Source organism: Suillus fuscotomentosus, assembly GCF_016647785.1.
Source record: "Suillus fuscotomentosus strain FC203 chromosome Unknown F5891scaffold_74, whole genome shotgun sequence".
NCBI lineage: Eukaryota > Fungi > Basidiomycota > Agaricomycetes > Boletales > Suillaceae > Suillus > Suillus fuscotomentosus.
This window is the reverse complement of record NW_024539586.1, coordinates 157,503-182,712: the sequence shown is the minus strand read 5'-3', so window position 1 is coordinate 182,712 and position 25,210 is coordinate 157,503. Positions and strand designations below refer to the sequence as shown.

Here is a 25,210-nt window from a genome sequence, read left to right as displayed (position 1 = left end):
GAGGGCAAATCTTGCTTCCTATAGATATAACTGGTCACTGCTTTCTGTGCCTGCGTTTCGACAACGGTGATCTCATTATTGGCGCCCGAGCGCGAGTGGCACATGTCATCTGCTCGACAGTCTTTCCCTATCTCCGTCGATACGACCCAGAAATCGGAAGCAGTGTGTGAAGGATGGGTCCTCAAGAAGAGAAGGAAAAAGATGCAAGGTATGTTCCTTGGCCCTGACCTTCCAAGACCTTCCCAGCTCATGGAACTCCGGTCGTTGTGTAGGTTTTGCACGGAGGTACTTTGTCCTCGACCAGTCAGGATCCTTGTCCTACTCCATCGATCCAAAACGTCCCATACGCGACCAGATATTCCTCCCTCATGCTGCGTTATCCACTGCTGTTGGTCGTAAAGATATACACATAGACTCAAGTAATGCCACGTTTCATATAAAGTGTTTGACCGCAGATGACTTCAATAAATGGTTAACTGCAATAAGGTGAATCAGGATCCTGGAATTCCGACGTGTTTGACACTAAGAGTGGTACATGTAGACAGTTTGTCCATCCCGAAGGACGACGGTCCCTTGCAGGAAAGATCACACCTAGACTGAGTCAATCCCAGTTTAATAGATCTGGAATTCAAATAGCTGAGGATATTGGCTCTGTATGTACTCGCCCTATTGCTCGGTATAAATGTACGTCGCTGACGCACTCAACAGACAATATCTGAGTTGGAAATTGCTTTCGCCACCCTCCAATCCGAAAGTACGCACGAGAGAAACCACCTTTCACTGAAGTCCAAGTCGGAGAAGGATAAGCATCACCACCATCCGAAAGATGTTTTCAACATGTTCAAAAAATGTGTTCCTCCATCCTTCCTTTGGATCACTGCATTTGTTGACTCGAGTCCTTTCAGCCCACCAGGTTAACGAGGATGGCACGCTACCAAAGAGCAACCTTGATTCTCCGTCAAATGTTCGCTTTCAACAAATTAACACGACCCTTGCATCTCTTAAGTCACAACATGCTGCCCTACTCAAGTCCTTAGCGCACGATGTCACAGCCCCACCAACAGCCCGCGGCTCTCCTCTTCCTCCTACTACAGAAGAGAAGGAAGAAGAACCTCTCTCAACTTCTCGCTTCAATACAGCACTCACTCGTAGATCAAACTTAGCGATCTCCATGTCGAGTCTGAGTGACAGCGCACATAACGAATGGTTTGACGCCGAAGAGGGCCTAGGCGAGGAGTTTTTCTTGGATGTTCCCAACCCAGATGAGGAAAGGGAGCCCATAGTTCTCCAATCTGAAAATAGCAGCTTAAATCAAACAGTATCTAGCGACGATGAAGAGCATTCCTCACCTCTAGTCCATGATACAGACCCCTCCGCGAACGCTCGTCAAGTGGTACGACGGACGCGCTTACCTTCGGGACCGATCGGTGACGAGGGCAGTTTGTTTGCCATTCTCAAGAACAATGTCGGAAAGGTGACTTTTGGTGCTTCGGATACTGAAGATCCTTGGTTGATGAATTTGTTGAAGGACTTGTCTACAATCGCATTGCCCGTATCGTTCAATGAACCCCTGACTTTGTTACAACGTACAGCAGAAGAACTGGAATATTACAACTTACTACACCAAGCAACTGAGGCCAAGGATCCCACTCAACGCCTGTGCTTCGTTGCTGCGTTTGCCGTGTCCGGCTATGCACACACAAGATATCGGACCGGTCGCAAAGGCTTGTAAGTTAGGAACATCGTATTTTACTTCTTCCGATGACCCTAACAATTGGGTTAGCAATCCCATGCTTGCTGAAACATTTGAAGATGTGCGAATGAAGTTCCTGGCTGAGAAGGTGTCCCACAATCCTGTCGTAATTGCATACCACGCAGAAGGCGAAGGCTGGGAATTGAACGCGACTTCGGCCGGGAAGACCAAGTTTTGGGGTGAGGATCATGCCTAATAGCGGTGCCGGTGGTTGACGTGTTTGATTTAAATATAGGCAAGAGTTTGGAAATCATTCCCCTTGGGACAACGCGACTAAGGATTGGGAATGACACCTATGAATGGTGAGCCACGGTTGATCGTGCCTTTTCCGTGTAAAGATTTGACACTGGCAGGAACAAACCTTCATCATTCATGCGAAACCTGATGATGGGAACAAAGTACCTGGAACATTGTGGCAAAATGACCATTGAAAATACAACGAATGGTGCAACTTGCGTCCTTGACTTCAAACAAAGCGGATATTGGGGTGCATCGAATGAAGTCTCTGGTATAATACTCTCTCCATCCCGTGATGTAACTGCCCGCATAGAAGGCAAATGGGACGAACAAGTCGCGCAGGCGCTCGACTCTTCCTACTTGCATGTCCTCTGGCGCATCACTCCATTTCCGAAGGAGTCCCCTCAGTACTATGGCTTTACTGCGTTTGGGATGACATTGAACGAGATCACGAGCGACCTCGAGGGCCGTCTGCCTCCTACGGATTCACGATTCCGACCCGATGTGCGTGCACTAGAACATGGGAACGGTGATGAGGCGGAGGCTCAGAAGATACGTGTTGAGGAGATACAGAGGGATAGGCGAAGACGTGGCATAAATCGAACACCGAGGTGGTTTAAGCAGGACGGGGATGAGTGGACATATGTCGGAGGGTATTGGGAGGCCAGGGCAAAGGGGTGGAAGGACACTCCAGTCGAACCACTTTGGTGAACTCATTAACATTACATCTCTAACAACATGAGGCTTAGCCAGTTGAACATTAGACAAGTAGCCATAAAAACTACCATAGACAGTTTTGAATAACAAGATACGTCAGGCACTTAACATCAGATAGACGTAGTAGAGAGTGGTTACCAGTCTAGTCTGGCTGGGCCTGTGGGAGGGATTTGTCGCTTTTGAATTTACTCCTACTGGAGGGCGAGCTATGTGAACCAGATCCACGCGATCCCGCTCAGGTCTTGAGCGATGCGAAACAGAAAGTAGTCCGGAGCACATTAGCCAAGTACAGTCCCATCGCTACTTCGCAACATGATATAACCTAAGCATCACTCAGTCACGCAGAGAAGACATACCAGGGGCCCTGGAAATCGCGCTGGACAGCAGACCTTATGGGCCAAATGACGAGGAAGCTGAGGCGACTTTATTGTTGCACGACACCACACCAATACGCTGACATTTGCGCAACAAACGTTGCAGACCGTTGTTCGTTGTTTCGATACTGAATAGCACGAAGTCATCAGAGATAATTAACGTCGTCAAAGCGCTCTCCTAGGATGCTCAGGATACGGTGAAGAAGTACTTTTACAAGGCTGTGGGGAAGCCGGGCTGGTGTGGTGTGAGCGTCAGGCTGAGCTCCTGGGGTGGCATGGGTGCGTCTAAACCTCGCCTCCCATGTAAAATTCATAACCATAAATTTGCAGCTGACATTTCGTGCCTTTTCTTTGGAGTCGAATGGCCTAGGAGTAAGGCACAGTACGAAAGCAACTTGTCCAAATGATGTCGATGACTAACGGGAATTGCCGGTACATGGGCCGTGATCCATTTTAACTCAGGCTCGTTTGAGCTTATTCTCTGTTCACGATGCTCATTACCTTTATTCTCATATGGCAGCTCCTCTTCTACCACTATGTACATGAGTACCTGCCGAGTTCGGGTTTTTGCTGAATTCTCGCTGTTCTCCTGTGATGTAAGTTTATTCTTTACGTTGATTTTACAGGTCGTTTATCGTCAACTGGGCTCCGTTCCGCGCCACTCGTGTGTGACTGCCTACCCCCTCAGGACATGACATATTTGATTGCCCCATATACTGTGATGCACCCGCAATATTACATCACCGTTCCGTATGAGTGAGTTTCAGACATTCTGGTGGTTATCACCACTGCTTCTGCGACAGTTGAACGCGCTCGCAATAAGGCAATCTGATTGTCTGGTACCTGAGCGCTGAACACCCGGAATACCACTCACCTGCAAATGCAGTCGGAGTGTGGTACGTTTTGGTGTCTGTCAGGCCAGAAGACACGTCACATGCATGCAAAGACCAAGTGATAAATATCACCAGCAAGCCAGGAGATTTGTCAGGGATAAAGCATAGCTGGAGTACAATACCTAAGAACAAAGACAGTGGCGATCGCCGGCTCGCTAGTACTATCAGTGTAATTTATAAGCGTTTCGATATGATTGGATCGAGAAAAATATGTGACTGAACCGAACCGAATACGGAAAACGTGTTCTTTCAATATAAGACTGGGTCTGGAAGGCACTGGCAGAGGATAAGCATCAAGATGCTTTCAACAACCCTGCGGAGCAGTGCCCTCGCTGCAGGACCCACCCTCAGGCGAAGTCTAGCAACACACACACCCTTTTACGAAAAGGACTGTTCTTCGATCACCCCACCTTATGCCCAGCTTATTGGAAAATTGGAGCACGTTCGGGAGCTCTTGAACAACCGTCCTCTGACTTTAGCCGAAAAAATCTTGTACAGTCATCTCAATGATCCGGAAAAGAGCCTGTCTGGAGGAGGGAAGATCAGGGGAGAGAGCTACCTGCAGCTTACTCCTCAGCGAGTCGCAATGCAGGATGCTTCCGCCCAGTATGTTATTATTGCACATTATTCTGAGCCAATATTGATCATGTACTTGTTTATAGAATGGCTTTGTATGCATTATATTTGTCCTTGGTGCAGATATTGTGATTTGACATTCCTGCTAGGCTTCAGTTCATGAGTGCCGGTCTCTCTCAATGTGCCGTTCCAACCAGCATACACTGTGACCATCTCATTCAAGCTATCAATGGTGCAGAATCAGACTTGAAGGTTTGGTTCCGTCCTCGGAACAGCACTTGTTACTCATGAGAAGGACACAAGCGGTCGATTACTTCCAATAAAGAAGTGTTCGATTTCCTTGAAAGTGCTGCTCGCAAGTACGGTATCGAATTCTGGAAACCGGGCTCCGGTATCATTCACCAGATCGTACTCGAGAACTATGCTGCTCCAGGAATACTCATGTGAGTGCATCCGTGTTGCATGTGCCTTATAGGTTTTGAAAGATGTCAATAAACAGGCTGGGCACAGGTGAGTTGGCCTTGCGACAACTTAGGTTGCTGGACTGACGTAGTGGTAGATTCACATACGCCTAATGCCGGAGGGCTCGGTCTGTTGGCTATTGGTGTTGGAGGTGCTGATGCGGTTGACGCTATGACTGGAACTCCTTGGGAACTGAAGGCCCCTCAGGTTGTTGGTGAGATAATTTAGATCATAGCTATGCGGTGCCTTCGCCTTCTAACATAAATGATATCAGGCATACACTTGACTGGGAAACTCAGTGGGTGGGCAACGCCTAAGGACTTGATCCTTCACCTCGCTGGAAAATTAACAGTTCGGGTAAGTCATTTACCAACTTGTGAAAATGAGTTATGAACCCATATCCAGGGAGGCACTGGACGCATTCTGGAGTACTTTGGCCCTGGTGTGGCCAACCAATCATGTACAGGTGAACTAGAACCAGAAATGTAGGTTAATTTTGCACTGATCAGGATTCCGTGCTAGGTCTCGCTACGGTTGCTAATATGGGAGCTGAAGTCGGTGCTACCACCTCTACTTTCCCATACACTGAGAATATGCGCGCGTACTTGAATGCAACAGGACGTGCGCCCGTCGCTCGTGCTGCTGACCATGCTGCATCAATGGGCTTCCTGAACGCTGATAAAGGTGCTGAATATGACGAAGTTATTGAAATAGTACGGTTGTCCTTGATTCAACGGACTAGGTATCTTATTCGCATCTACAGAACTTGTCCGAACTCGAACCAACTATCAACGGTCCTTTCACTCCTGATTTGGCAACACCTTTATCAAAGTTCGGGTCTTTCGTGAAAGAGCAGGGTTGGAAGGACGAGCTTTCCGCCGGCCTCATTGGTTCGTGCACTAATAGTTCATATGAAGACATGGTAAATTATTTTTGATTTGATTGCACACTGCTGACCCGATGTAGACGCAAGTAGCAGATTTGGCCAAACAAGCAAAGGCTGCTGGCCTGGTCACCAAGGTTCCTTTCCTTTGCACTCCCGGTTCTGAACAGATTCGGGCGACTATGGAACGCGACGGCATTACAAGCACTTTGGAAGATGTCGGCGCTGTGGTTTTGGCAAATGCTTGCGGTCCCTGTATCGGTCAAGTACGGACTACATTTATCCCTCATCACAATTTTTGACTTCTTCACTTAGTGGAAACGAGATGATATGAAGGATGAAGAAAACGGTAAATGGATCTAGTAAATATTGATTGGACAAGCTAAACATTTTTCAAAGCAATTTTGACATCTTTCAATAGGTAAGAAAGACGCCTTTTAACCTGTGACATTACTTATCTTTAATGATGCAGGAACTTCAAGTCTCGCAATGATGGAAACCGACTCACTATGAACTTTCTCGCATCACCTACGATTGTGACGGCTATGGCATTTTCTGGATCACTCTCGTTTAATCCGATAACGGATACCCTGACTCTGCCCTCTGGCAAACCGTTCAGGTTCGCTCCACCCGCCGGACAGGATTTACCAACAGAAGGTTTCACTCAAGGTAACACCAACTACTACCCTTCTCCCACGCCAGAGCCACAACCAGAAACCGAGATTATCATTTGTGCGGACTCTCAGCGTCTTGAATTGTTGGAGCCTTTCCCAAGTCATTTCGGCAACAGGGGTCTGGAACTCCCGCCCTTGAAAGTACTGATGCGTGTAAGAGGGAAATGCACTACTGACCACATCTCTGCGGCTGTAAGTGATATAAATGTTTACCGAAGTTGCCAAGCTAACTTACGTACAGGGCCCCTGGTTGAAATACAAAGGACATCTTACTAACATTTCTGAGAATCTTCGTACGTCTTTGCGTACTCTTAGCACATTTCGTTCTGACTATTATTCGCAGTTATTACGGTGTGTTGCGCAAGCTGCCGTCTTTAAGTATGATATTAACCTGACAACCAATGCAGGCTGTGAACGACGAAGGGGGCGACGTGAATGTTGCATTCGACTATGATCAGGCCACTGGCGAGACCGACACCGACACCATTCCCGCAGTCGCAAAACGGTTCAAAGCTCGCAATGAGCCTTGGACTCTGGTCGTTGATGACAATTATGGCGAAGGTAGTGCTCGTGAGCATGCTGCACTCCAGCCTAGATTCTATGGTGCGTTGCAATATCTCGCATCGCATTCGAGCAGTTTCTAAATTGTGTTAAGGGTGTGCAATGATTGTTGCAAGGTCTTTTGCTCGAATTCACGAGACTAACTTGAAGGCGAGTTGTGCTTGAACAACTATGGAATATCAGTCTAATTGGGATGCAGAAACAAGGAGTTCTTCCCCTTTGGTTCGCTGACAAGAACGACTACTCTCGCATCGGATCAGGTGACGTAGTCCAGACTATCGGCTTGGCAGACCTTATCGAGGGACGACAAAACGCCGAAGTCAAGCTTAAAGTCACCAAGCGTACCGGCGAGGTATTTGAGATACTTACAAAACATACCATGTCGGAAGACCAGTTGAAGTGGCTCCGCGCGGGTTCTGCCCTCAATTTCATTCGCTCACAGCTGTCATGATGAACCGATTACATCTACTGTTACGGTGGTTCAATCACGTGATCATCTAAACCGGCCGGCGGGAACGGCGAACCAGTGGGGTACGCCCTACATTGGGGTATTTGCGATTTTAGTGATGCGACAGTGTACAGGTGCCCTTTATACTAGATAGTATTGTCCGAAATATGGTAGATTACCCCAATGGACATGAAAATGGAAAACAAGAGACAATTACATTCACATTGTAATGTACAAAAGGTGCGGGTATATATCATTGCTATTAGGGGAATGGGGAATGTATGCTACCTTGATTTCGTTAAAGATTGTCCCAGGGAAGACAGTTGTTGAGATCCGATGTGGTCCTGTCCTTTGAGTGCATCCAAAGCTTGTTTAGCAAGAAGGACAGCAGATTCTGGCATGCCTGCCAATTGAGCGACCTTGAGGCCATGACTATCTCGATTCACGCCTGGCCGCAAATGATGTGAGTAGGCAAAATGGTTGTCCTGATAGTTCTCCTGAGTAGACATAAACACAAGTTCAATTTGATCGCTCACGTCCGTCTCATCGACATCTGTACAAAAGAACCCAACCTCTTGGAAGACGCCGCCGCCACAGTGACTATCGGAGTAACCAAGCATATCTGCGAGTTCATGAAAATGAGTTGCAAACAAAGCTCGACACTGATTTTGGGTGACGAGATAATGGACGGCAGCAAACGCTATTGCCAGACCATCTTTTACAGTAGTCCCACGACCCACTTCATCCATGATGACCTACAGGATTTTCAATCTTCGTACGCGCTGGAAGGAGTAAACGGATAACCCACCAAGCTCATTGGAGTTGCCCGACGTAAAATTTCAGCTGTTTCGAGCATCTCCACCATGAAAGTACTTCTGTCACGAAACAGATCATCCTTGGCCCCTACTCTGGAAAAGAGTTTGTCTACAACTCCGATGACAGCGTGGTCCGCGGGTACAAAGGAACCAGTCTGAGCGAGTATAGCAATCAAAGCTGTTTGTCGCAGGAATGTCGATTTCCCTGCCATGTTCGGGCCTGTGATTATGTGAACCCGGGAGGCACGTTCCAGTACCACGGAGTTCGGGGTGAAGACCCGACCTGAAGTGAGCAGGCCAAGTTCTACAGTTGGATGTCGTCCATTGGTCACCTCATATGTCATGCTCATATAACGTAAGTAAGGGTCAGGGGGATGTCCATTGAGCAACGTACTTATCTGTAATAACGGGCCTGGTGAACCGTAATTCAGCTGCAAGAACCGCAAACCCGAGGGTAACATCCAATTCATCCATTATCCGCGCATTCCTTCGAAGATGGGTCGCAAAAGCTTTGACCTGATTTTTCAAATGAACCTAAAATAGCACGTTTTGGATGGGGGCAACCAACCTCATTCCGCAACAGGTTGAAAGCTTCCTTCTCAGCATTTGTGATCGCCGTCGCAGTTTCAACTAGCTGATTACCTAGAGATGACCATAGCTACAACCGATCATTTTAAATGAGACACTTTTCATGGAAGAGGAAGGGGGATAGATAGACCTGGTAAAAATAGGAGCTAGTGGAACCGCTCTCTGATATATTAATGAACAGCGGTGATGCCTTCACAGCAGCCTGGTCTCTCCTCGAGCGACCGATGTGGACATGCATTCCTTGCGCAGGAGAAGTCCGCAGGGTCAAAGAAGGTGCTTCTGCTCAAGTGAGTCAGCAGCGGCCCGTTGGAAGATATGTGCCTCACCATAGTCTATTTGAAGTTGACGTTCCATTTTCCTTCTTTGCTCTAGTAAGTCGACGAGGTTGTTATGCAGAGATGCCAATTGCGGAGAAAATCTAAACCATGAAACGTAAGCAATGAGGGTAGGGTCTGGATCGACAATGCTGCGTACTCTGGTCGAATGAAACACCTAGAGGGTATATCAAACTTGAAACCAATTTTGCTGGGCTCCTCTGCGTCTGTTGGCAGAGAGCCACTGGCGTCTTGATCATCTCTCGACTCGTCCGTAGTTTCAATATTTCGCAAAGCCAGATTAATTCGACTCTCGAGGTCTTGGAGATCTGCCATTCGACATAAAAGAGTATCGACACTTGACCAATCTTCCGAAAGCAGAAAGCCTCGTTCCGAGCTTTCCATCTGCTTCTCGAGTTCCAAGCGCTTGCGGATTGCACTCCAAACGTTAATCGTCTTGCTGATCGAAACCAAATCGCCAGGATCACCTCGCCCAAGAAGGAATCTCTGAACAATTCGTGTCGTGTCTTCGACTTCGTCCAAGAACTGCCTGACATCGCTGAGTAAATGTGGCCTGGCATGAAAGAAGGCTACCAATGACTGCCGAGCTTGTATTTCTTTGACTGATGTGCTCGGTGAGCCTGAGTATGTGTTGAGGGCTTTGAAATTCCATCAAATAACAAAAACCTACACAACCATCGAGCCAGTAGACGTGTTCCGCTGCGTGTTACAGTCCTTTTAACGACGCTCAGCAAGCTACCTGTTGTGCCACCTTCTCGCGTGCTTTCCCTAATTTCAAGTGCCTTGATAGTATGAGAGTCGATTTGCATGCGCTCCATGTTGCCTTCGCGGCTTGGCATTGAGAGACTTGGCATGTGCTCCAACAGGTGAACGTGCAGAAAGTTGGTAAGAATTGTGATAGCGGACGACTCCCCAGGAGAATACGCAGATGGAACAGAAGTCAAGTCCCCTTCCAGTTTGTTGAGGTCACCTGGAGCAGCAGCAGCCTGGGGCAAATCCTTCACCAAGGTACCTTGAGAAGGTGTAACATACGAAACAAAGTGGCCTTCGTCCACAAGCAGCTGATGAATGGGATGCGAGAAGTTGGCTTGGAGTTTATCCTCTAGGACAACCTCTCGCGGGCAAATCCTCGCCAGGTCATCTTTCAGAGCCTCCCTAGACGACGTCTTTACGAAAAATTCACCTGTAGAAACGTCGATCCAGGCTAATCCTATAGGAGTGGCATCCAATTCTTGCATCGTGCCATTAACGCTGATGGACAATAGATAGTTGTTTTCAAACTGGTTGATGAATGGCTCATCGATAAGTGTCCCAGGGGTTATCACGCGAACTACTCGTCTATCGAACTCGGGTTTCTGGCCTGACGCAGAATATCGAGGAAATTCTTCGCACATGGCGACGAACCGTTTATTTTGTTGGACAAGCACTTTGAGATACTTGTCCAGATACATGAATGGGAAACCGCACATGGCGATACTTTGCTTGTCCCAGACGCGAGAAGTCAGCTTGATGTTCAGTAGTCGAGCGACCTCGATTGCTTGGTCAAAGTAGGACTGCACAGAACCAGTTAAGTGAAGTCCGTCAAAGTAGAGACGAGCGCGTCGCACCTCATAAAATTGACCAACACGAGTCAGGAGGATACAATGGGGAAATTTAGCAAGGTTGTTCAGGATCTCAGTGGCAAGCATGTTGCGCGGCTGTTTTGGAGGTGGAGTACAGTCTTCCGAGTCGTCTACCTTTATTTTTCGACGCCGGCGAATCTTCATTGGAGTGTCGGTAGTTGCGGGGACGTCTGCTCCTGTTAGAAATACATGACAGTCTGCAATCGATCGGCTGAGGAATGAATGTACCTGTGTCGGTAGTGAGAGAACAATCAGATACCGCTGCTTTTCGTCGACCTCTGTGTTTTCTGGGTTGTTCTTCCTCGACAACTGCACTACCTTGCTGCGATTGAGTATCCAAACCTTGTTTGTTTATTACACTCCTTTCAAGTGCATCAGAGGAATCCTTGGTGACGTTCGAGCGAAAAGCTGGATAGACCGCATGCGCATTTACTTTTCATAAGGAAGGGATATCAAAAATACATCTGAATTGCGTACAAGAAGGAATTACAAGATCATTAGGGACGCTCGCGTCACTTGTGCTCTGCAGCTTGGCAGAAGGAGCTAGAAGCGAATGATCCTTCACCACGACGCGTCGCTTCGGCAGCTCTGAAAATTTCTTCCTTGTGATGGTCACCGAGGAGCGTAAAGCCTTAACTGTAACCGCGTCATCGAGACAAGACACGAAACCTGAATGAAAAGGGCGCATCTGGAGGTCGGGCAGCAACCCCCGTCTGCCACAACAAGACGTGCGACGACATGCCGTACTAAGAACTATCATTCCAAAGCGCGTTAGTTATTGTTCAATGTAAAGTTAGAGATGCACGGTGGAGAGAAGTGCTACACAGTATTCGGTCCCGTCGCGACAGTGGCGCGGCTGAGCGGAGTTTTAATGGGACGAAGTCAACTTTCCCCTTCGTCTCTGCTTTGCTCTGCACGCAAGTGAAGCAACCCAAAGTTACTCAAACTTCCCACAAAATGTCTTTCGCCGGCAGACGCAGAGGAAACAAGGTCAAGAAGGGTGTCCAGTTCACCCTGATGGTCGTTGGTCAGTCGCTTTCCACATGCTATTTCGACTTGTTCGGTGTTTGTTGACCGGTCGATTTTCTCAACGTGTTGCAGGTGCCTCTGGAACTGGCCGTACGACCTTTGTGAATACCCTTTGCGAGTCCGAAGTCCTGGTGCACAAGGTCTCCGACAACCCAGATACCGCGCACATTGAGGAGGGTATCAGGATTAAGCCTGCCAACGTCGGTTAGTTGCACCAGTCATGTATTGTTTACACCTTATTTAAACACGTCATGCATTGTCACAGAGTTGGAGGAGGATGGCGTTCGCATTGCCCTTACCATTGTTGACACGCCTGGTTTTGGGGACAACATCGACAATGAGTTTGCGTTCGTATATACCCATCCTTACATATCTCACTGAATAACGTTTGGTTTTAGCTTCCAAGAAATTGTTGGCTACCTCGAGCGTCAATACGATGATATTTTGGCTGAGGAGTCTCGTATTAAACGTAACCCTCGCTTCAGGGATAACCGTGTGCATGCGCTCTTGTACTTCATCCCTCCGACGGGTCATTCGTACGCATATTTTTGTGCGTCACGTTGATATGGTACGCTAACTGGGCTATGATATAGCCTGAGGGAGATGGATATTGAGCTGATGCGCCGCCTTTCGCCTCGTGTTAATGTGATTCCTGTTATTGGAAAAGCAGATTCTTTGACACCCAGCGAGCTTCGGGGATTCAAGAAGCGGGTTCGTTCTCCCGGTTTTATTTTTTGATCTGTGTTGACGCGATGTTGTAGATCATGGAGGATATCGAGCACTACGACATCCCCGTCTACAACTTCCCTTACGACGTGGAGGAAGACGACGAGGAGACCATTCAGGACAACAGCGAGTTGCGGGTATGTGACATAATTTGAGTCTAAGCTGGCCATTTACGTAAATGCCGCAGGCATTACTTCCTTTTGCCATCATCGGTTCGGAGGAAGAAATCGAACTGGACGGGCAACCGGTACGCGCTAGGATATACCCTTGGGGTGTTGCCGAGGTCGACAACCCAAAACATTCCGACTTTAGCAGACTACGGAGTGCATTGTTGAAGTCAGTGCGATCTTGCATTTTGTAGAAAATGCTAAAGGAGTTGGTTTAGCTCCCACCTTGGTGACCTGAAGTCACTGACGCATGACGTGCTTTACGAGACTTACCGTACTGAGAAGCTTTCTCGAACGGTGCACGCCGACACCCAGTGAGAATATTGATTTGATGCTGACGTCCACACTAATCAATAAATCGTGTAGCGATTCTTCTATTCTCCCAGAAGAGCTGGCAACTCAGAGCGTGCGTCTGAAAGAAGAGCAGCTTCGCAGGGAAGAGGAGAAAGTAAGTGATAATAAACCGTTGATTTTGATTATGCTGACGAACTCTTCTTGTGGACGAATAGCTTCGTGAGATCGAACTCAAAGTTCAGCGAGAGATCAACGAAAAGCGACAAGAGCTTTTGGCCAAAGAAGAATCGCTCAGGTAAGTTTCTATGGAAATGTGCGGAGTAAAGTTTTGGCTGATGTGAAGATAACTTAGAAATTTGGAGAGTCGTCTTGTTGCTCAAGGGTCTCAGGCAGAATTCCGAGACTGAAAGTAAGTGGATGGTTAGATATGTTGGGCACTATGGTCGACAACTATACCCTCCCTGTGTGCAAAATCCTTCCTCACTTGTCCGCCCGCTCGTTTTCCGTCTACTCTGCGATTTTATATATACCGGATAATCCATTGCCATTCCTTACGCGAAATTTACCCAGCTTTCGAGGCTTCTTGACAGTTCGTAATCGTTTTTTAGTGGAAATGCATTCGAAGAGACATTTGCTGCTTTTACGTTTTCCAATTATTTTTTTGTGTCTAAGATGATGATCTATGAATGTGTTTTTGAGTTTCGGAGCTGAGTGAGATACCAAACTCGGATCGTTGTTGACGTTGAGCACGTTGGTGTGGACTACGCTCTTTAGTTTCGGTTCTCGATAGCTAGACCATAGGGAGATATCTTGAGATATCTTGCTACTGAAATCCTGTTTCGGGTTTATATCAACATTGAAGGAGGGAACTCTGCTCATCGAGCTCCCCGTCATGGAACCCGAGTTTAATACTCGCCCACTCTCTATAATTCATCGTCCACGCCCATCCCAAGATCACGCGTCTCCTCCCTCTTCACCTGTACCTCCTCCTTCATCCTTCACCCTTACATCTCGTCGTCGTTCTTCCGCCGCCAACTTTCCTCCCGCAGGCCCACCACCGAGTCAACCAATTCCAAGTCTACCATCAGCTCCAATCTGCCATCCTGATGATGTTGAACCTTCTTCCGAAGAACTTCCATATACTACAAGACACAGGTCAAGCACTAGTGGTAGTGGTCCTAGCCACGCCAATAATGGTAGACCTTCAGCCTCTGCAAATCTCGCTGCAATAGCCGCGTTTCAAACAAGGCAAGCCTCTACTTCCGTGTCCAACAGTCCCCAGCCTTCTTCCAGCACCGTCGCACATGACCCCAGCCTTTTTTCCGACCCCTCGCATAGATCTATCCTTCAGCCAACGTCATCTTCACACCACCAGGATATCGTGCCTGACCGTCTCTTGTTGTCACCGGCTCAGTCTCGCACACCCTCCCAATCTCGCCCATCTTCAAGACGTGCCCTCACAAGAGCCTTGGAACTCGCCCGTGAAGCAGTCCAGTTAGATTCTACCAACGATGACCCCCATGCTGCTGTCATGGCATACGGTCGAAGTGTCGCTTTGCTTAGTGAAGTTATGGAGCGAGTAAGAAGAGGCGAAGACAGCACAGAGCGTCCAAGACGAAATGGCAGGCGGAGAAGTGTGGTCGCACAAGAAGAAGAAGTCAGACGTCTTAAATCAATAGTAAGAAATTTCCTCATTCCAGTCCCGAATCCATCCTGATTTCATTTTATCCCTTTCAGCACGACACTTATGCTGACCGTATGAACATTCTCAGCCTGATATACAGTATACCTCCCATACCCCACTCCCCATCCTCTGTCTACGCCCCTTCCACATCTACAGAGTCCACACAACCTGGATCACCATCGTCCATCTCACCCACTTCTGACTCTCATAAAGTCTCTTCGTATCCAACGGAACACACTCAAGACGAGCCTCAGCACGTCGGAGTACTTAACCATAACCATGATGACGACAATGATGGCCATGAAGGCATTGGAGCTGCCCTTCTCAATGCTACTTATTTGTCCACTGAATTCGGTCAAAGAACCAATGGCATATCACCTCAACATCCTTATGCTGCACCTCTGTCACCTCTTTCATCATCTGGTCCACAAGATTCCAATAATTCTCTTAACCGAAACGCAACCCTTCCGGCGAACCGCACCCAATATACCCCATCAGTCACTGGCCGACCTCGAGCAGCTTCTATTTTTCCTCCCGCCGCCCCACCTCCAACTTTGTCTCCTCTACCACCACCCCCAGACTCTGCCGTACCCGCCATGTCCGCAACGATGCCTTCACAGACCGGCAGGTTCCTAGAAGCTACCTGCCCACGCGGAAATTCAATTGGACACAGACGAACAGGGTCAGGAACTAGACTGACTGCCGTCACTGAAGAGGGCGTCAGGATTGTGGGCCCTCCCACTCTAGAGAACCTATACGACCAAGATCTTACAGCTTCCTTACCCCGACGGCCTGACACGCCACGCACTGCAATCCGGGACTCTCACCCACTACCCCCACTTCCTTCACCCACAGCCACATCATACTCTATACGGTCACTGGAATCGCCACCACAACAAGTTGTTGTTCCACGAGTCCGCGGAGAGTCGATGAGCGTGATCAGTGGTCAACAATTGATCAGCACCTCCCTGGCGATGGGTACGATTCATCAGAGGCGCACCAAGATGTCTGCTCCCCCTTCTACCGACAGCCCTTCGCCTACTGAATCACATTCACCGTCGATATTCTCTCTTCCCACCCCGAAGCCTGCCGGATCACCGGTACCCCCTAACACAGTACCTCTCGTAGTTGGACGACATCGCGCGTCGTCACAGCCAGGACGACGGCCTTCTGTAGCTAATGGCCGTATCTCCCCGTTCGATGTTCAACGACCCCCATTACCACACACAGCAGGGCTTAACGGACTAATACCCCGTAAAATGTCCAATCCTTCCAAGTTGCAGCAGAACATCAGCATTAATATACCACAACTGCCGCAATTGACTCTGCAGACAGAATTATTATCCCCGTCTCTGGCATTAGCGCTGGTACCTCCACCAGCCCTGATATCCAATTTGCCGACTACACCCACTTCTCCGCTTCCACCCGCTCCACCCGCTGACAGTCAAAGGAAGCCGTATCATATGATGGCACTCCTGGCGAATACCATGACCTCAAAGTCTGGTGGTTACATCACCAGACGATTGCATGTGCCGCAAGAGGTTTGGTCACAAGGAGGGGCTAAGCTCACAAACATACCAGAGAAAGTCCGCGTTGTAGAGGTACTCTGCTCAGCCCTGGAGGAGATGCAGCAATGCAGCGTGGAATCTTTTGGCGCGAGCGTCGGCAGTGGACTAGCTTTGGGTATCGGCAGTGTAACTCGCAAGGAAGCTGAGACATGGGTAGGTAAATTAGAGGAGTTTTCCTCGATATGCGATAGTGTCGTCGCAAACTTTGGCAAGAAGCTTAGTGTAGGCGAAGGTTTTGTTGTTAAGAAAAGTGGGGGGGTAAGTTTCAAGACGGTTTATTCGTCCTCGTAAGTTGACACTACTTGTTTCTTCAGGTAACATCATGGGGAGGTAAACTCACTCGGCAGATTGACAAGTTTACCAACGGAAAAAAGTTCGTGTCTCGCTTTCATTGCATCCTTGACTTGTATTAACGTATGAAATAGCCTCGATTCGCCTGCTGCTTATGTGTCTGGATTAAATAAGCTGTTTACTATAGCTCAGCTTATCGATGAACATACAAAGGCATTGTTATCGCAGCCAGTCGCAGCCACATACGCAGCGTTCCCTATAGATCTCCGGGCTGCTGCAGAAGTCAAGCTAAAACGCGCTTCCGAGTTCTTTGCGAGCGTCGTGCTGACATTCGTCATCCGTGACCTGGCGCAGCTGCTCGACAAGTACGCCAAAAAGTGCGAAAAGTGGCTCGCAGAATAGTGAGGCAAACCCCCATTCCCTCGGTCTGCGAAGCTGTAATACTGTTACGAAGCAGTATGTGTTTTATTTCGGGACTAGATGGGTTCACCAGAATATGTTTTAGCTTACATTTTTAGTTTATTTATTCTACTTTTTTCGCGTTCTTTTTTTGCGTGTTTTTTTCCGCGCCTTTGTCTTTGTCTTCGTTCGGTGCACCTCTCACGTCCCCTCCCTTGCATACTATACATTACACACTTTGGAATTCTGTGCATATTGAATGTAGGCTACAAATCAATTGCTCAAACTGCCGAATGTTCCGATGTCCAGATGTAGTCTATACAGCCAGTACATACAACAAACTAAAAGAACAAGGAGGTAGACAATATAGTACATGACGCAGTCTATCAATTCTAAGTTTTCAGAATACAGAGGGTACACGCCCAGCGTGGGCCTCGAAGTGTGATGACCGTACGGTCATTGGAGTTCCATATGCAGGCTCTTCTCCTTCGGGAGTTGGTGGCCTGCCTCTTAGGCGAGAGATGACCTGCATCCTCTTGACTGCGACCCATCTTAGGGAACATTATGGAGGAGAAAATGACATTAACGCACTATAGTCTGTTCGGACGTGACTATCGTGACATTCCTCATCTGAGTCAACGAGAGGATCGGTGGTCATGACAGTATGCCAGGCATCTGAAGTTCAACAAACGGAATAATGAGCCATATCACATAGGAACCTGAAGGGTAGCTTACGCTGCAGCATGTTGCGTTCAGGGCCTGGCATGCTCGATCTCCGTGATCGCGGTGGTGGTCGTGGGGTGACGTTCGGTACGCTGGGTCTTCGCGCTGAGCGTATGTCAGTGGGCATGCGGCGATATGGGGGATCTGATGGGGAGTGTGGACGACGATGGCGCTGACGCTCCAGAATATGAGAAGGCACTGTTACAACTGGAATGTGGGTGTGAGCAGCGGACTGGGGCAAGATAGCATCTCGACATACGTTCAGACCGTCGTTCTTCTCTGCTGGCGTGTACATCTAACAGGTCTCTCGCTGCAGGATTGGCGGCTTTTCGTTTCCGAGAGGTACTCGTAGTTGGTTGTGGACCTGTTAAATTTGGGGTGTGGGTGTCGTCTTCGGCTTTGATTGTAGCCCTGCTTCTCCTTTTTGCTGGGACTTTCTTTTCAGACATGGCCGGACTCTGAGGCGTCTGAAGGACTCAGACTTGCGGTGAAGAGTCGGAAGGGATGAGGGTGAACTGTTATAGCGAGCGCCTTCGCAGGGATTTGGTTCTCAACTTGAATCGGCTGGCTGATGCGGCAACTCGCCAAGCCGCCCTTGCTAATGTGAATCCTTGGCATCCCCGCTCATAATGGATTTTTACTTGCGTTGCTATATGCTATGGCGCAGGTCAGTTTTACTAACTGGCCGAAGCTGATGTCACTGTCTCCTTAGTATTTTCATTATTAGCCGCTGTGCGGCAAAAAACAGGTATGTGCACATATTATTTTTGGGCTGGGCCTCGAACACAGGCATGCCATCACGATGATGCGCCGGTGTCACCTCAGCAAGCGCCTATCTCTAGTTCACGATGGCAGGGTCCAAGGTCACCATGTCCTACGTGTAACTTGTCCAAGAAGTTCTACGAACGAACCATTGCAAGACACATCGAATCATCATCATGATAGCGGGTTGACCTATACTTAATTCTAGAGGATAGTGTCTCGCAACGTTTCACTCCGCGTTTTTGCTATGTTCGCTAGGCTGTGGCCTCAAATGATTTCACAACGTTCAACTCTGTGTCTGTCTTTGCCTCTCAGGGAAGCTGTGCGTTCCACAAATAAGTGGATATTTGCCATGCTATAACGAGGTAGAATCATCGATGGAGGAAACCCTGCCTGCTTCTTCTTTTTATTTCTTTGTTCTTGAGCTCTGGAGCTCGGCGCCGGGGAGATGCTGCGCACCTTCATTCGCCTTTTCAACTCTCATTTCGTACTCCGTACTTTATACTTCATTTCTTTGTTTAATCTCCTTTGCTGGTCCTTTCACGATGTTCAAGCTGCTCCCGTGCGCATTTCAGTTGGCCCACAAGAACAGGAAATCTGCGTATCTTCCGAGGCGACTGTACTTAGCCCAGCTACCGTCGTTGGCCAAAATTATGGTACGCATTCTTCGAAAATCAACAAATAAAGACGATTTTACTCTATCTGCAGTTTTCAACCAATCTTACGGCTTACAGCGTGTAGCTAGAGATTCAGGACTTGATGGAGATATCGTCTCAGCCTCTGACGGTAAGTTCATATTAACCCGTCTGTATTTTCTCCTAACCTCGTGATAGTTTCCACAGCAACAACGTCGGCGATGCCATTCACGAGCACTGGAGCTACGGCAACTCCACCCAGTTCATCGCCATCGACATCGGATTCGAGCACGTCTTCTGCGTCTTCCTCAAGCTTGTTTCAGTTGGAGACTAGGGGGTCTTCTGCAGGAACTGATAGCCCTACGTCATCACCTAATCCCGCAGGAACGTTTCCAGTCACGCCCCCTACATCATTTACGCTTACTACCCCATCTTTTCCCCTACTGTTCCGACATCAGTGACAACGGCGGCCGAATGTTTCCCATCCTCTCCTGTGCTCGAAGGGTCGTTTCCATCGACGCTTTCTGCATCACAAGAAACATCTTCAGCTACTGCTCTATTTTTGGCCCCTGATGTCCCACCATCGGTGACCACAGTAGTCAGTGATTGTGTTTCATCCTTAGCTATACCCGGAGGGCCTTCTTCTGTAACGTCCTCTGCATCATTAGGCATACTGCCACCTACTGCTCCATCTTTACCTCTTGCTGTTCCGCCATCAGTGGCACCGGTGGTAACTAGTCCTCCTGCGATTTTGCCCACAATCGAGGGATTACCTCCAATGTTACCCCCTGCATCATCGGAAACACCTATGATTACTTTCCCCCCTCCCATAGTTACTCCTCTCCTACCTCCCATTTCTCCCGCTGTCCCTGTTCGTCCCCTTGCCCCTATCCCTCCCCTTGTCACTTCCCTTCTACCTCCTGTTGTCACTCACTCTCCATCTCCTGTTGTTCCAGCAGCTTCATTAGTGACAATAACCTCACAAAGTACTGCTAGCCCGGCTACCGCGACATCACCGACACCTCTTTCCACATTTGTGTCTTCCACACTCGTTACGCCATCCCCCACAACCACGTCCACCTCATCAGCGCCTAACGCGCAGTCACATTCAAGTTCGCAGCAGGCATCGTCGTCACTGACACCGTCGCCTTCACCACAAAGCGACGCTGTGTCATCGCCACGGCTTGCAGGGTCTTTGATTGCCATCATCACAGTACTTTCATTCCTTGGTGCACTTTCGTTGATCCTTGGAGTCATTCTCTTCTTTCGCACCAGATGGCGATACCGCCGTATTGCACAGATGCAACCCCTTAAAGAAGATTTTCGACCCTCGCCACTGAACTTGTCTTCCAGGTTTTCTGTCTCAACCACAGGATCATTGGAGCGACTTAGGTCTTTTACACTTAATTCGAGACCTCCTACGGCATGAAGTCCACTGTCACTTCCTCGTCCCATCATTATGATCGTTCCACCAATCATAATGATGGTGTACTTCCAAGGTCTTCCTGATGACAGCTTCAAGACAGGAACGAGGCCTTTAGATTGTTGTAACACGAGGGAAGGGATTTCACAATGAATAATTATGGAGTTTGTTACAGTCGGCGTCTACAACACATTAATAATGACGTTTAAACAACAAATTATACCGAAGGTATCAAGTGCGAGGAAGGCAAAGTACAGTGAGATCCTTCCGATGAGCGAACGTGGGTATGTACAGAAAACGAATGCATATCGCAAGGGGAATCATTGGGTTATGGAAGCGAGTATTAGTGTATAGGTAAGCGGAAGGAAGGAAATGTTGCGTGAAAAGTTGTCCCTCCAAAGCAAGTAAAAGCAAACTAAGACGCAAGGCAAAAAACGACATCACCAGAACTCTCTAACTCGCTCTAAAACCTCCACAACGACCGAGCTCTTATACATGAGAGCATGGTCAGCACCTTTCACGACTTTGACGTGACAACGATCTTCGCCCATCGCCTTTTCCATCCACCGCACGGCATTTTCGGCAATCTTCTCGTCCTTATCCCCATACCAAACCTGGACCTTGTGAGGGAAGTCGCTATACGAGAAGCCCCAAGGACGATTGTCATGATTGAGGATCTGCAGAAGGTCGCTGTGCGTCCCTTTCGATGCTTCCGCGTGAGACGCCGCAATGAGAGCATTGGCGAGAGCAGTTTGATACGCAGTTGATGTAGTTTGAACACTCAGATGTGGAGAGGATAAAGTGCTCGCAGGGGGGGATGATGGAACGCTCGGCGGGCTTAGTCTCGATACACTTGTGGTGGACGCACTGAAGGATATAGAGCGCTGGCCGGTTTGTCGAGGAAGAAGCTGAAGCGGGGGTTTATCGAAAGGCAACTTGAATTCGACGGGTTTGGCTAGTTGACAAGGGGTGGAGGGGTTGGTATAGGGCTAGGTGAGGATCGAACCTTCGTGGCATCCCAATCAATTTCACCAAGACCTAAGCCCGTGTCTAACGACAATGGTTGAGGGAGCTGCGGACTTGGGATATCAGTCTTCTTGTGTGTGTTGGGGGTAAATGATGATTTGCCCGTGAGGGAACCCATAGATCTCAAAGTCTTGAGCGTTTTCCCGACGGTTGAGGTGGGAGGAGACTCGATAGCAGGTGAAGGAGGCTGAGAAATTGCTTTGGACGCTTTAAGTCTACCTAAAATTCCTCGAGAAGGTTTTCCTCTGCTCTGTTGTGTCATTGAGCGTGCGCCAAGCGTGCTTTGGCTCCCAAAACGACCATCAAAATCCCGTAGATCGTCATAATCACTGGACAGAACAGAACCTAAGCTCATCCGCCTCTTGGTGATATCCGATAGGTAAATAGTGTTTCTGCCGGGACTCTGAGGTTGCGAGGAAGGTTCGACTCCATTACCAGACGTTGACTTTCCATTCTGAAATCTGGGGGACAGCGGTGCGGTGTAACCGATTCCCCGGTAAGCGACGGTTGGCGGCTTTCCTATCATCCATGCCTGTATCTTCCACTCTGCTGCCTGCGCGGTCTTCAGAATGCCATTGGGGACATACTTTAGCCACCGGTATCCTCCTGTACATCAGATGAGGGAAAGAAGCACAATCGCAAGTCCCTCCAGCACTCACCGCTTTCGGAGCCACCTATCCATGGCGCTAGTAGACAAAGGTCACCCCGAATACGATTAGGAACACGGTTAGCAAATGCCAAGGCGTAAGGTGCGCCGGCTGAATGGGCAACGATGCTGCACTCATTTATTTTTAGCTGGTCGAGAACCTCCTCAACAGCTGCCGCCCATTCCATGATGCCCCTTGCAGATTTGGAATGTGGAATCTCGGTACGGCCTAGACCCCATCTGTACGAATGTCAGTGAAGCTATTGTTAGTCAACAAGCAGAAACTTACCTATCTATAGCAATCAGACGAAGGCCAAGGCAGTCTGCCATTTCATCGTACAAACCCATGATGTGTCTGACACAGCCTAGACCAAGAAATACAACGAGGGGAAAGCCATTTGGATCACCCATATCCGCAAGGCTGACAGTCAGAGGGTGATCAAGTGATGCGTGAGGGGATCGCGTAAGTTTCAGCAAAGTTGTCAATCTAGCGGAGCGAAGATATTCTGCTATGGCTTGGGGTACGGATGTAGGAGAAATGGAAATAGGAATGAGGTCCAATGAGTACTGCGAATTCCGTGCTGATGCAGTCGATGAATGGGAGTAAACGTCTGAGGGTGCCCTGTGAAGTCGCACACTTGAGCTATCCGACATGTTCGAAGGCATAGCGGTGAGTGGGGGAGCACGAGGTGATGCAAGTGGGGGTACAATATGTGATTTCTTCTGGTTATGGTACGTGCGGCGGACTTCATCTGCAATGCTATCAAGGGAAGACCTGCCCAACGGTTCAGCTTCTGTATCAGGCGTGAGGAACTCAGCCTCGGATTCCTCGTTCTCAACACCATTGGTATGACCATCGGTGTGAATATCACTGGGCACGTGTTTTTGGGGTTCTCTAGAGCGGTTCTGAGCAGAAGCGGGAGCGTGGTTCCGAATGATTTCCGAAATAGAAGGAACAACAGTTCTTGGGCGCTCTGGTAGTTGCACAAGAGCGACTGGAAGGTCATCAACAGAGTCATTAAGTACCGAAGAGGTAACCTCATACAACCCTGAGTCGACTGTGATTGTGGACGAGGAACCTTTTTGTGCAGAACTAGGTCGCAGACGAGCACGGCGAGTACGACGAGTGGGAGGCGATGGTCTTGGTTCATCTTCATCTTCATCTGAAGGTACTATTTTATCTTGTCGTCGACTTTTCCCTCTGCCAAGAACTACACCGGGTGGAGGAGTGGGTAGAGGTGGTTGGTATAGAGGGTGATGTCTTGCATTATTACCAAACCTTGAGCGACTAGAGGAGCTTTTCCCGAAGAAATCTTCCATCGTAAAGCCATTCATCCCATCAACCAGCGCATCCATGGCCTCCACCCCGGAAACCGGAGCCGAGACGACTACCGGGAAATGGCTGAGGGAGTAATTCCTGATGGAAGATGAATTTAATGGTGTTTGCGGGGGTGATTCCGCAAAACTGGAGGTTTCGACGGAGAGCCGGAGTGATGGAACGGGGGTCTCTTTCCACTTTGACTTGGCGGATGATGGACCTGTACGTGTCCGATGACGCGGGATCCTCGGAGTGATATCACCCCCTGACGAGAAGTCGGGGACCTCAAGAGCAAGATCCACAGTTGGAAATGCGTATGAAAGCTGAGTCGTTTTCTCTTTCTCTTTGCCTTTGTCCTGATCAAATTTCCTGGAATGCTTCCGCAGAAGATCGTGAGCATGAAAGGTACGACCTGGACTCAATTGGGACCTTGAATGAATGTCGAAGCAGTCTGGCGAGACACGAATAGGAGCAGGGGAAGGGTGTTTAGCGTCTGAAGAAATGGTGGGCCTGTGGACGTCACGTCTGGAGGACAAGAGGGGGTCACGGTTGGATTTCCGGAGAGGACGGTCAGTTCCCATACTAGTGTTTGAGTTCGACATCACGTAGGCAAAAAAAGAACGATGCAAAGCCTAAAGGCCCTGATGAATTTTACGCAAGTACTCCTCCCGAGTGGGAACCTTCTAAAACGCTTCAAAGACCTATTTCGTAGTGTCCAATGCTTTTATTGACCCAACATACTAGAGCGTACCTTAAGTTCACCTCCTCCACCAACACGTTACCGCTAACGTTGTCGGCTGGTACCAAGCGCTGTGGCGCCAGCTCAACGCAGCAGAATAAGGATCCGTGACTGAGCGTCTGATATGGCGTCAGCTTGTTTGATAAGAAAACAAGCCAGAATTCTGGCACAGGGATGGAGAACGTGTAGTAGTGCTTAGTCGAGTGCCTGTTTTCGTTGCTGGTGAACAACACTGCCACTCAGTACTCAGTTTTCGGGTTCAATCCGAGTCGGACATATGATGGGGCTTAAAAGTTATAATATGTAATTTCAACCTGCAACTTGAATTCGACTTCAACAAGTACCACATGCTTCTTGCTCTCAACTCCTTCTGGAACCTGCGGTAAGTGTACGTGCCAGTACCGATAAAACTCTTACGTGTAACAGTGGTTACGACACGGCCCGTCCTCAGCAGCGTCACCGACTTTTACAACTACAGCCTCAGCTGAAGGACCCTCTGCCGTCCCCGCTTTGGATTGGAATCATGAAACACGATACAAGATACGCTAGATATAATTCCCTTCCATTGGTTTTGCAGAAAGGGCATTCAGCGTTCACTTGTTGGAGTAAGTGTTTTTTTTTAATCCATGTCATAATAGGCACTATAGGCTGCCGTGACGTAGTACTTGCTTGACAACGCCCTAACCCGAACGATTTTATTTTTAGAGCCACCTCAAAACAAGATGTTTATGTAGGACTCCAATTGGATTCGAGTCCGATTGAACAGTTGGACGTCCAGCGTTGAACGTTTGAACGTGCACGCTATCATATGCATAATAGGTGAGCTCATCGCGTTTTGCGTT

At 48.6% G+C, this 25,210-nt stretch overlaps 8 protein-coding genes across 8 annotated transcripts; 5 read left to right on the top strand and 3 right to left on the bottom strand.

Moving 5' to 3' along the window:
- Positions 1–102: 102 nt before the first annotated feature.
- On the top strand, positions 103–2,701 carry F5891DRAFT_960971 (Oxysterol-binding protein-domain-containing protein; the record flags this gene model as incomplete). The annotated part of the gene is made up of 9 exons (XM_041375784.1): positions 103–208; positions 273–486; positions 542–653; positions 709–850; positions 906–1,474; positions 1,529–1,728; positions 1,784–1,932; positions 1,989–2,055; positions 2,107–2,701. 9 exons carry the CDS (start codon positions 103–105, stop codon positions 2,699–2,701), a joined length of 2,154 nt encoding a protein of 717 aa, XP_041220444.1.
- A 1,551-nt stretch (positions 2,702–4,252) lies between these two features.
- Positions 4,253–7,864, top strand: F5891DRAFT_1060890 (aconitate hydratase). The gene is made up of 19 exons (XM_041362907.1): positions 4,253–4,580; positions 4,637–4,645; positions 4,700–4,802; positions 4,854–4,993; positions 5,050–5,060; positions 5,110–5,226; positions 5,287–5,369; positions 5,418–5,478; positions 5,535–5,725; positions 5,776–5,934; positions 5,979–6,161; positions 6,211–6,244; positions 6,295–6,316; positions 6,368–6,761; positions 6,811–6,862; positions 6,913–6,920; positions 6,977–7,172; positions 7,225–7,280; positions 7,330–7,864. The coding sequence occupies exons 1-19, from the start codon at positions 4,273–4,275 to the stop codon at positions 7,579–7,581; spliced, it is 2,379 nt and encodes a 792-aa protein (XP_041220443.1). The 5' UTR covers positions 4,253–4,272; the 3' UTR covers positions 7,582–7,864.
- F5891DRAFT_960840 (muts domain V-domain-containing protein) lies at positions 7,863–11,004 on the bottom strand (the record flags this gene model as incomplete). The annotated part of the gene is made up of 10 exons (XM_041375775.1): positions 7,863–8,063; positions 8,115–8,333; positions 8,387–8,738; positions 8,788–8,909; positions 8,962–9,051; positions 9,112–9,260; positions 9,308–9,399; positions 9,456–9,936; positions 9,987–10,869; positions 10,924–11,004. 10 exons carry the CDS (start codon positions 11,002–11,004, stop codon positions 7,863–7,865), a joined length of 2,670 nt encoding a protein of 889 aa, XP_041220442.1.
- A 735-nt stretch (positions 11,005–11,739) lies between these two features.
- On the top strand, positions 11,740–13,856 carry F5891DRAFT_1060885 (septin). Its single transcript, XM_041362906.1, has 11 exons — positions 11,740–11,965; positions 12,040–12,171; positions 12,233–12,314; positions 12,366–12,503; positions 12,561–12,678; positions 12,729–12,830; positions 12,881–13,029; positions 13,079–13,174; positions 13,227–13,308; positions 13,370–13,449; positions 13,507–13,856. Exons 1-11 carry the CDS (start codon positions 11,896–11,898, stop codon positions 13,559–13,561), a joined length of 1,104 nt encoding a protein of 367 aa, XP_041220441.1. The 5' UTR covers positions 11,740–11,895; the 3' UTR covers positions 13,562–13,856.
- Positions 13,857–13,901: 45 nt separating this feature from the next.
- F5891DRAFT_1060882 (uncharacterized protein) lies at positions 13,902–17,384 on the top strand. Its single transcript, XM_041362905.1, has 4 exons — positions 13,902–14,832; positions 14,892–16,664; positions 16,721–16,779; positions 16,832–17,384. The coding sequence occupies exons 1-4, from the start codon at positions 14,047–14,049 to the stop codon at positions 17,097–17,099; spliced, it is 2,886 nt and encodes a 961-aa protein (XP_041220440.1). The 5' UTR covers positions 13,902–14,046; the 3' UTR covers positions 17,100–17,384.
- On the bottom strand, positions 17,385–18,542 carry F5891DRAFT_1060880 (uncharacterized protein). The gene is made up of 4 exons (XM_041362904.1): positions 18,079–18,542; positions 17,832–18,026; positions 17,688–17,771; positions 17,385–17,636 (listed from the first exon to the last, which is right to left on the bottom strand). Exons 1-4 carry the CDS (start codon positions 18,266–18,268, stop codon positions 17,497–17,499), a joined length of 609 nt encoding a protein of 202 aa, XP_041220439.1. The 5' UTR covers positions 18,269–18,542; the 3' UTR covers positions 17,385–17,496.
- On the top strand, positions 18,542–20,771 carry F5891DRAFT_1060878 (uncharacterized protein). The gene is made up of 4 exons (XM_041362903.1): positions 18,542–19,237; positions 19,290–19,367; positions 19,415–19,580; positions 19,613–20,771. Exons 1-4 carry the CDS (start codon positions 19,030–19,032, stop codon positions 20,643–20,645), a joined length of 1,485 nt encoding a protein of 494 aa, XP_041220438.1. The 5' UTR covers positions 18,542–19,029; the 3' UTR covers positions 20,646–20,771.
- Positions 20,772–21,079: 308 nt separating this feature from the next.
- On the bottom strand, positions 21,080–24,210 carry F5891DRAFT_960902 (uncharacterized protein; the record flags this gene model as incomplete). Its single annotated transcript, XM_041375779.1, is given in 4 exon segments — positions 21,080–21,628; positions 21,646–22,271; positions 22,325–22,551; positions 22,601–24,210. 4 exon segments carry the CDS (start codon positions 24,208–24,210, stop codon positions 21,080–21,082), a joined length of 3,012 nt encoding a protein of 1,003 aa, XP_041220437.1.
- Between the last annotated feature and the right edge of the window lie 1,000 nt (positions 24,211–25,210).

Bases quoted from the DNA above. Each gene is read 5' to 3' on its own strand.
- F5891DRAFT_1060890 (XM_041362907.1), top strand. From the start codon at position 4,273: ATGCTTTCAACAACCCTGCGGAGCAGTGCCCTCGCTGCAGGACCCACC. The intron at 5,370-5,417 runs GTAAGTCATTTA...ACCCATATCCAG, and splicing joins CTGGAAAATTAACAGTTCGG to GGAGGCACTGGACGCATTCT. The intron at 6,162-6,210 runs GTACGGACTACA...TTCTTCACTTAG, and splicing joins GCGGTCCCTGTATCGGTCAA to TGGAAACGAGATGATATGAA.
- F5891DRAFT_1060880 (XM_041362904.1), bottom strand. From the start codon at position 18,268: ATGTCTGAAAAGAAAGTCCCAGCAAAAAGGAGAAGCAGGGCTACAATC. The intron at 18,027-18,078 runs GTATGTCGAGAT...CCCACATTCCAG, and splicing joins AGAAGAACGACGGTCTGAAC to TTGTAACAGTGCCTTCTCAT. The intron at 17,637-17,687 runs GTGCGTTAATGT...GATGGGTCGCAG, and splicing joins TCACGTCCGAACAGACTATA to TCAAGAGGATGCAGGTCATC.
- F5891DRAFT_1060885 (XM_041362906.1), top strand. From the start codon at position 11,896: ATGTCTTTCGCCGGCAGACGCAGAGGAAACAAGGTCAAGAAGGGTGTC. The intron at 11,966-12,039 runs GTCAGTCGCTTT...AACGTGTTGCAG, and splicing joins GTTCACCCTGATGGTCGTTG to GTGCCTCTGGAACTGGCCGT. The intron at 13,450-13,506 runs GTAAGTTTCTAT...AAGATAACTTAG, and splicing joins GCCAAAGAAGAATCGCTCAG to AAATTTGGAGAGTCGTCTTG.
- F5891DRAFT_1060882 (XM_041362905.1), top strand. From the start codon at position 14,047: ATGGAACCCGAGTTTAATACTCGCCCACTCTCTATAATTCATCGTCCA. The intron at 14,833-14,891 runs GTAAGAAATTTC...TATCCCTTTCAG, and splicing joins TCAGACGTCTTAAATCAATA to CACGACACTTATGCTGACCG. The intron at 16,780-16,831 runs GTTCGTGTCTCG...CGTATGAAATAG, and splicing joins AAGTTTACCAACGGAAAAAA to CCTCGATTCGCCTGCTGCTT.
- F5891DRAFT_1060878 (XM_041362903.1), top strand. From the start codon at position 19,030: ATGCTGCGCACCTTCATTCGCCTTTTCAACTCTCATTTCGTACTCCGT. The intron at 19,238-19,289 runs GTACGCATTCTT...CTCTATCTGCAG, and splicing joins CGTCGTTGGCCAAAATTATG to TTTTCAACCAATCTTACGGC. The intron at 19,581-19,612 runs GTCATCACCTAA...GAACGTTTCCAG, and splicing joins GCAGGAACTGATAGCCCTAC to TCACGCCCCCTACATCATTT.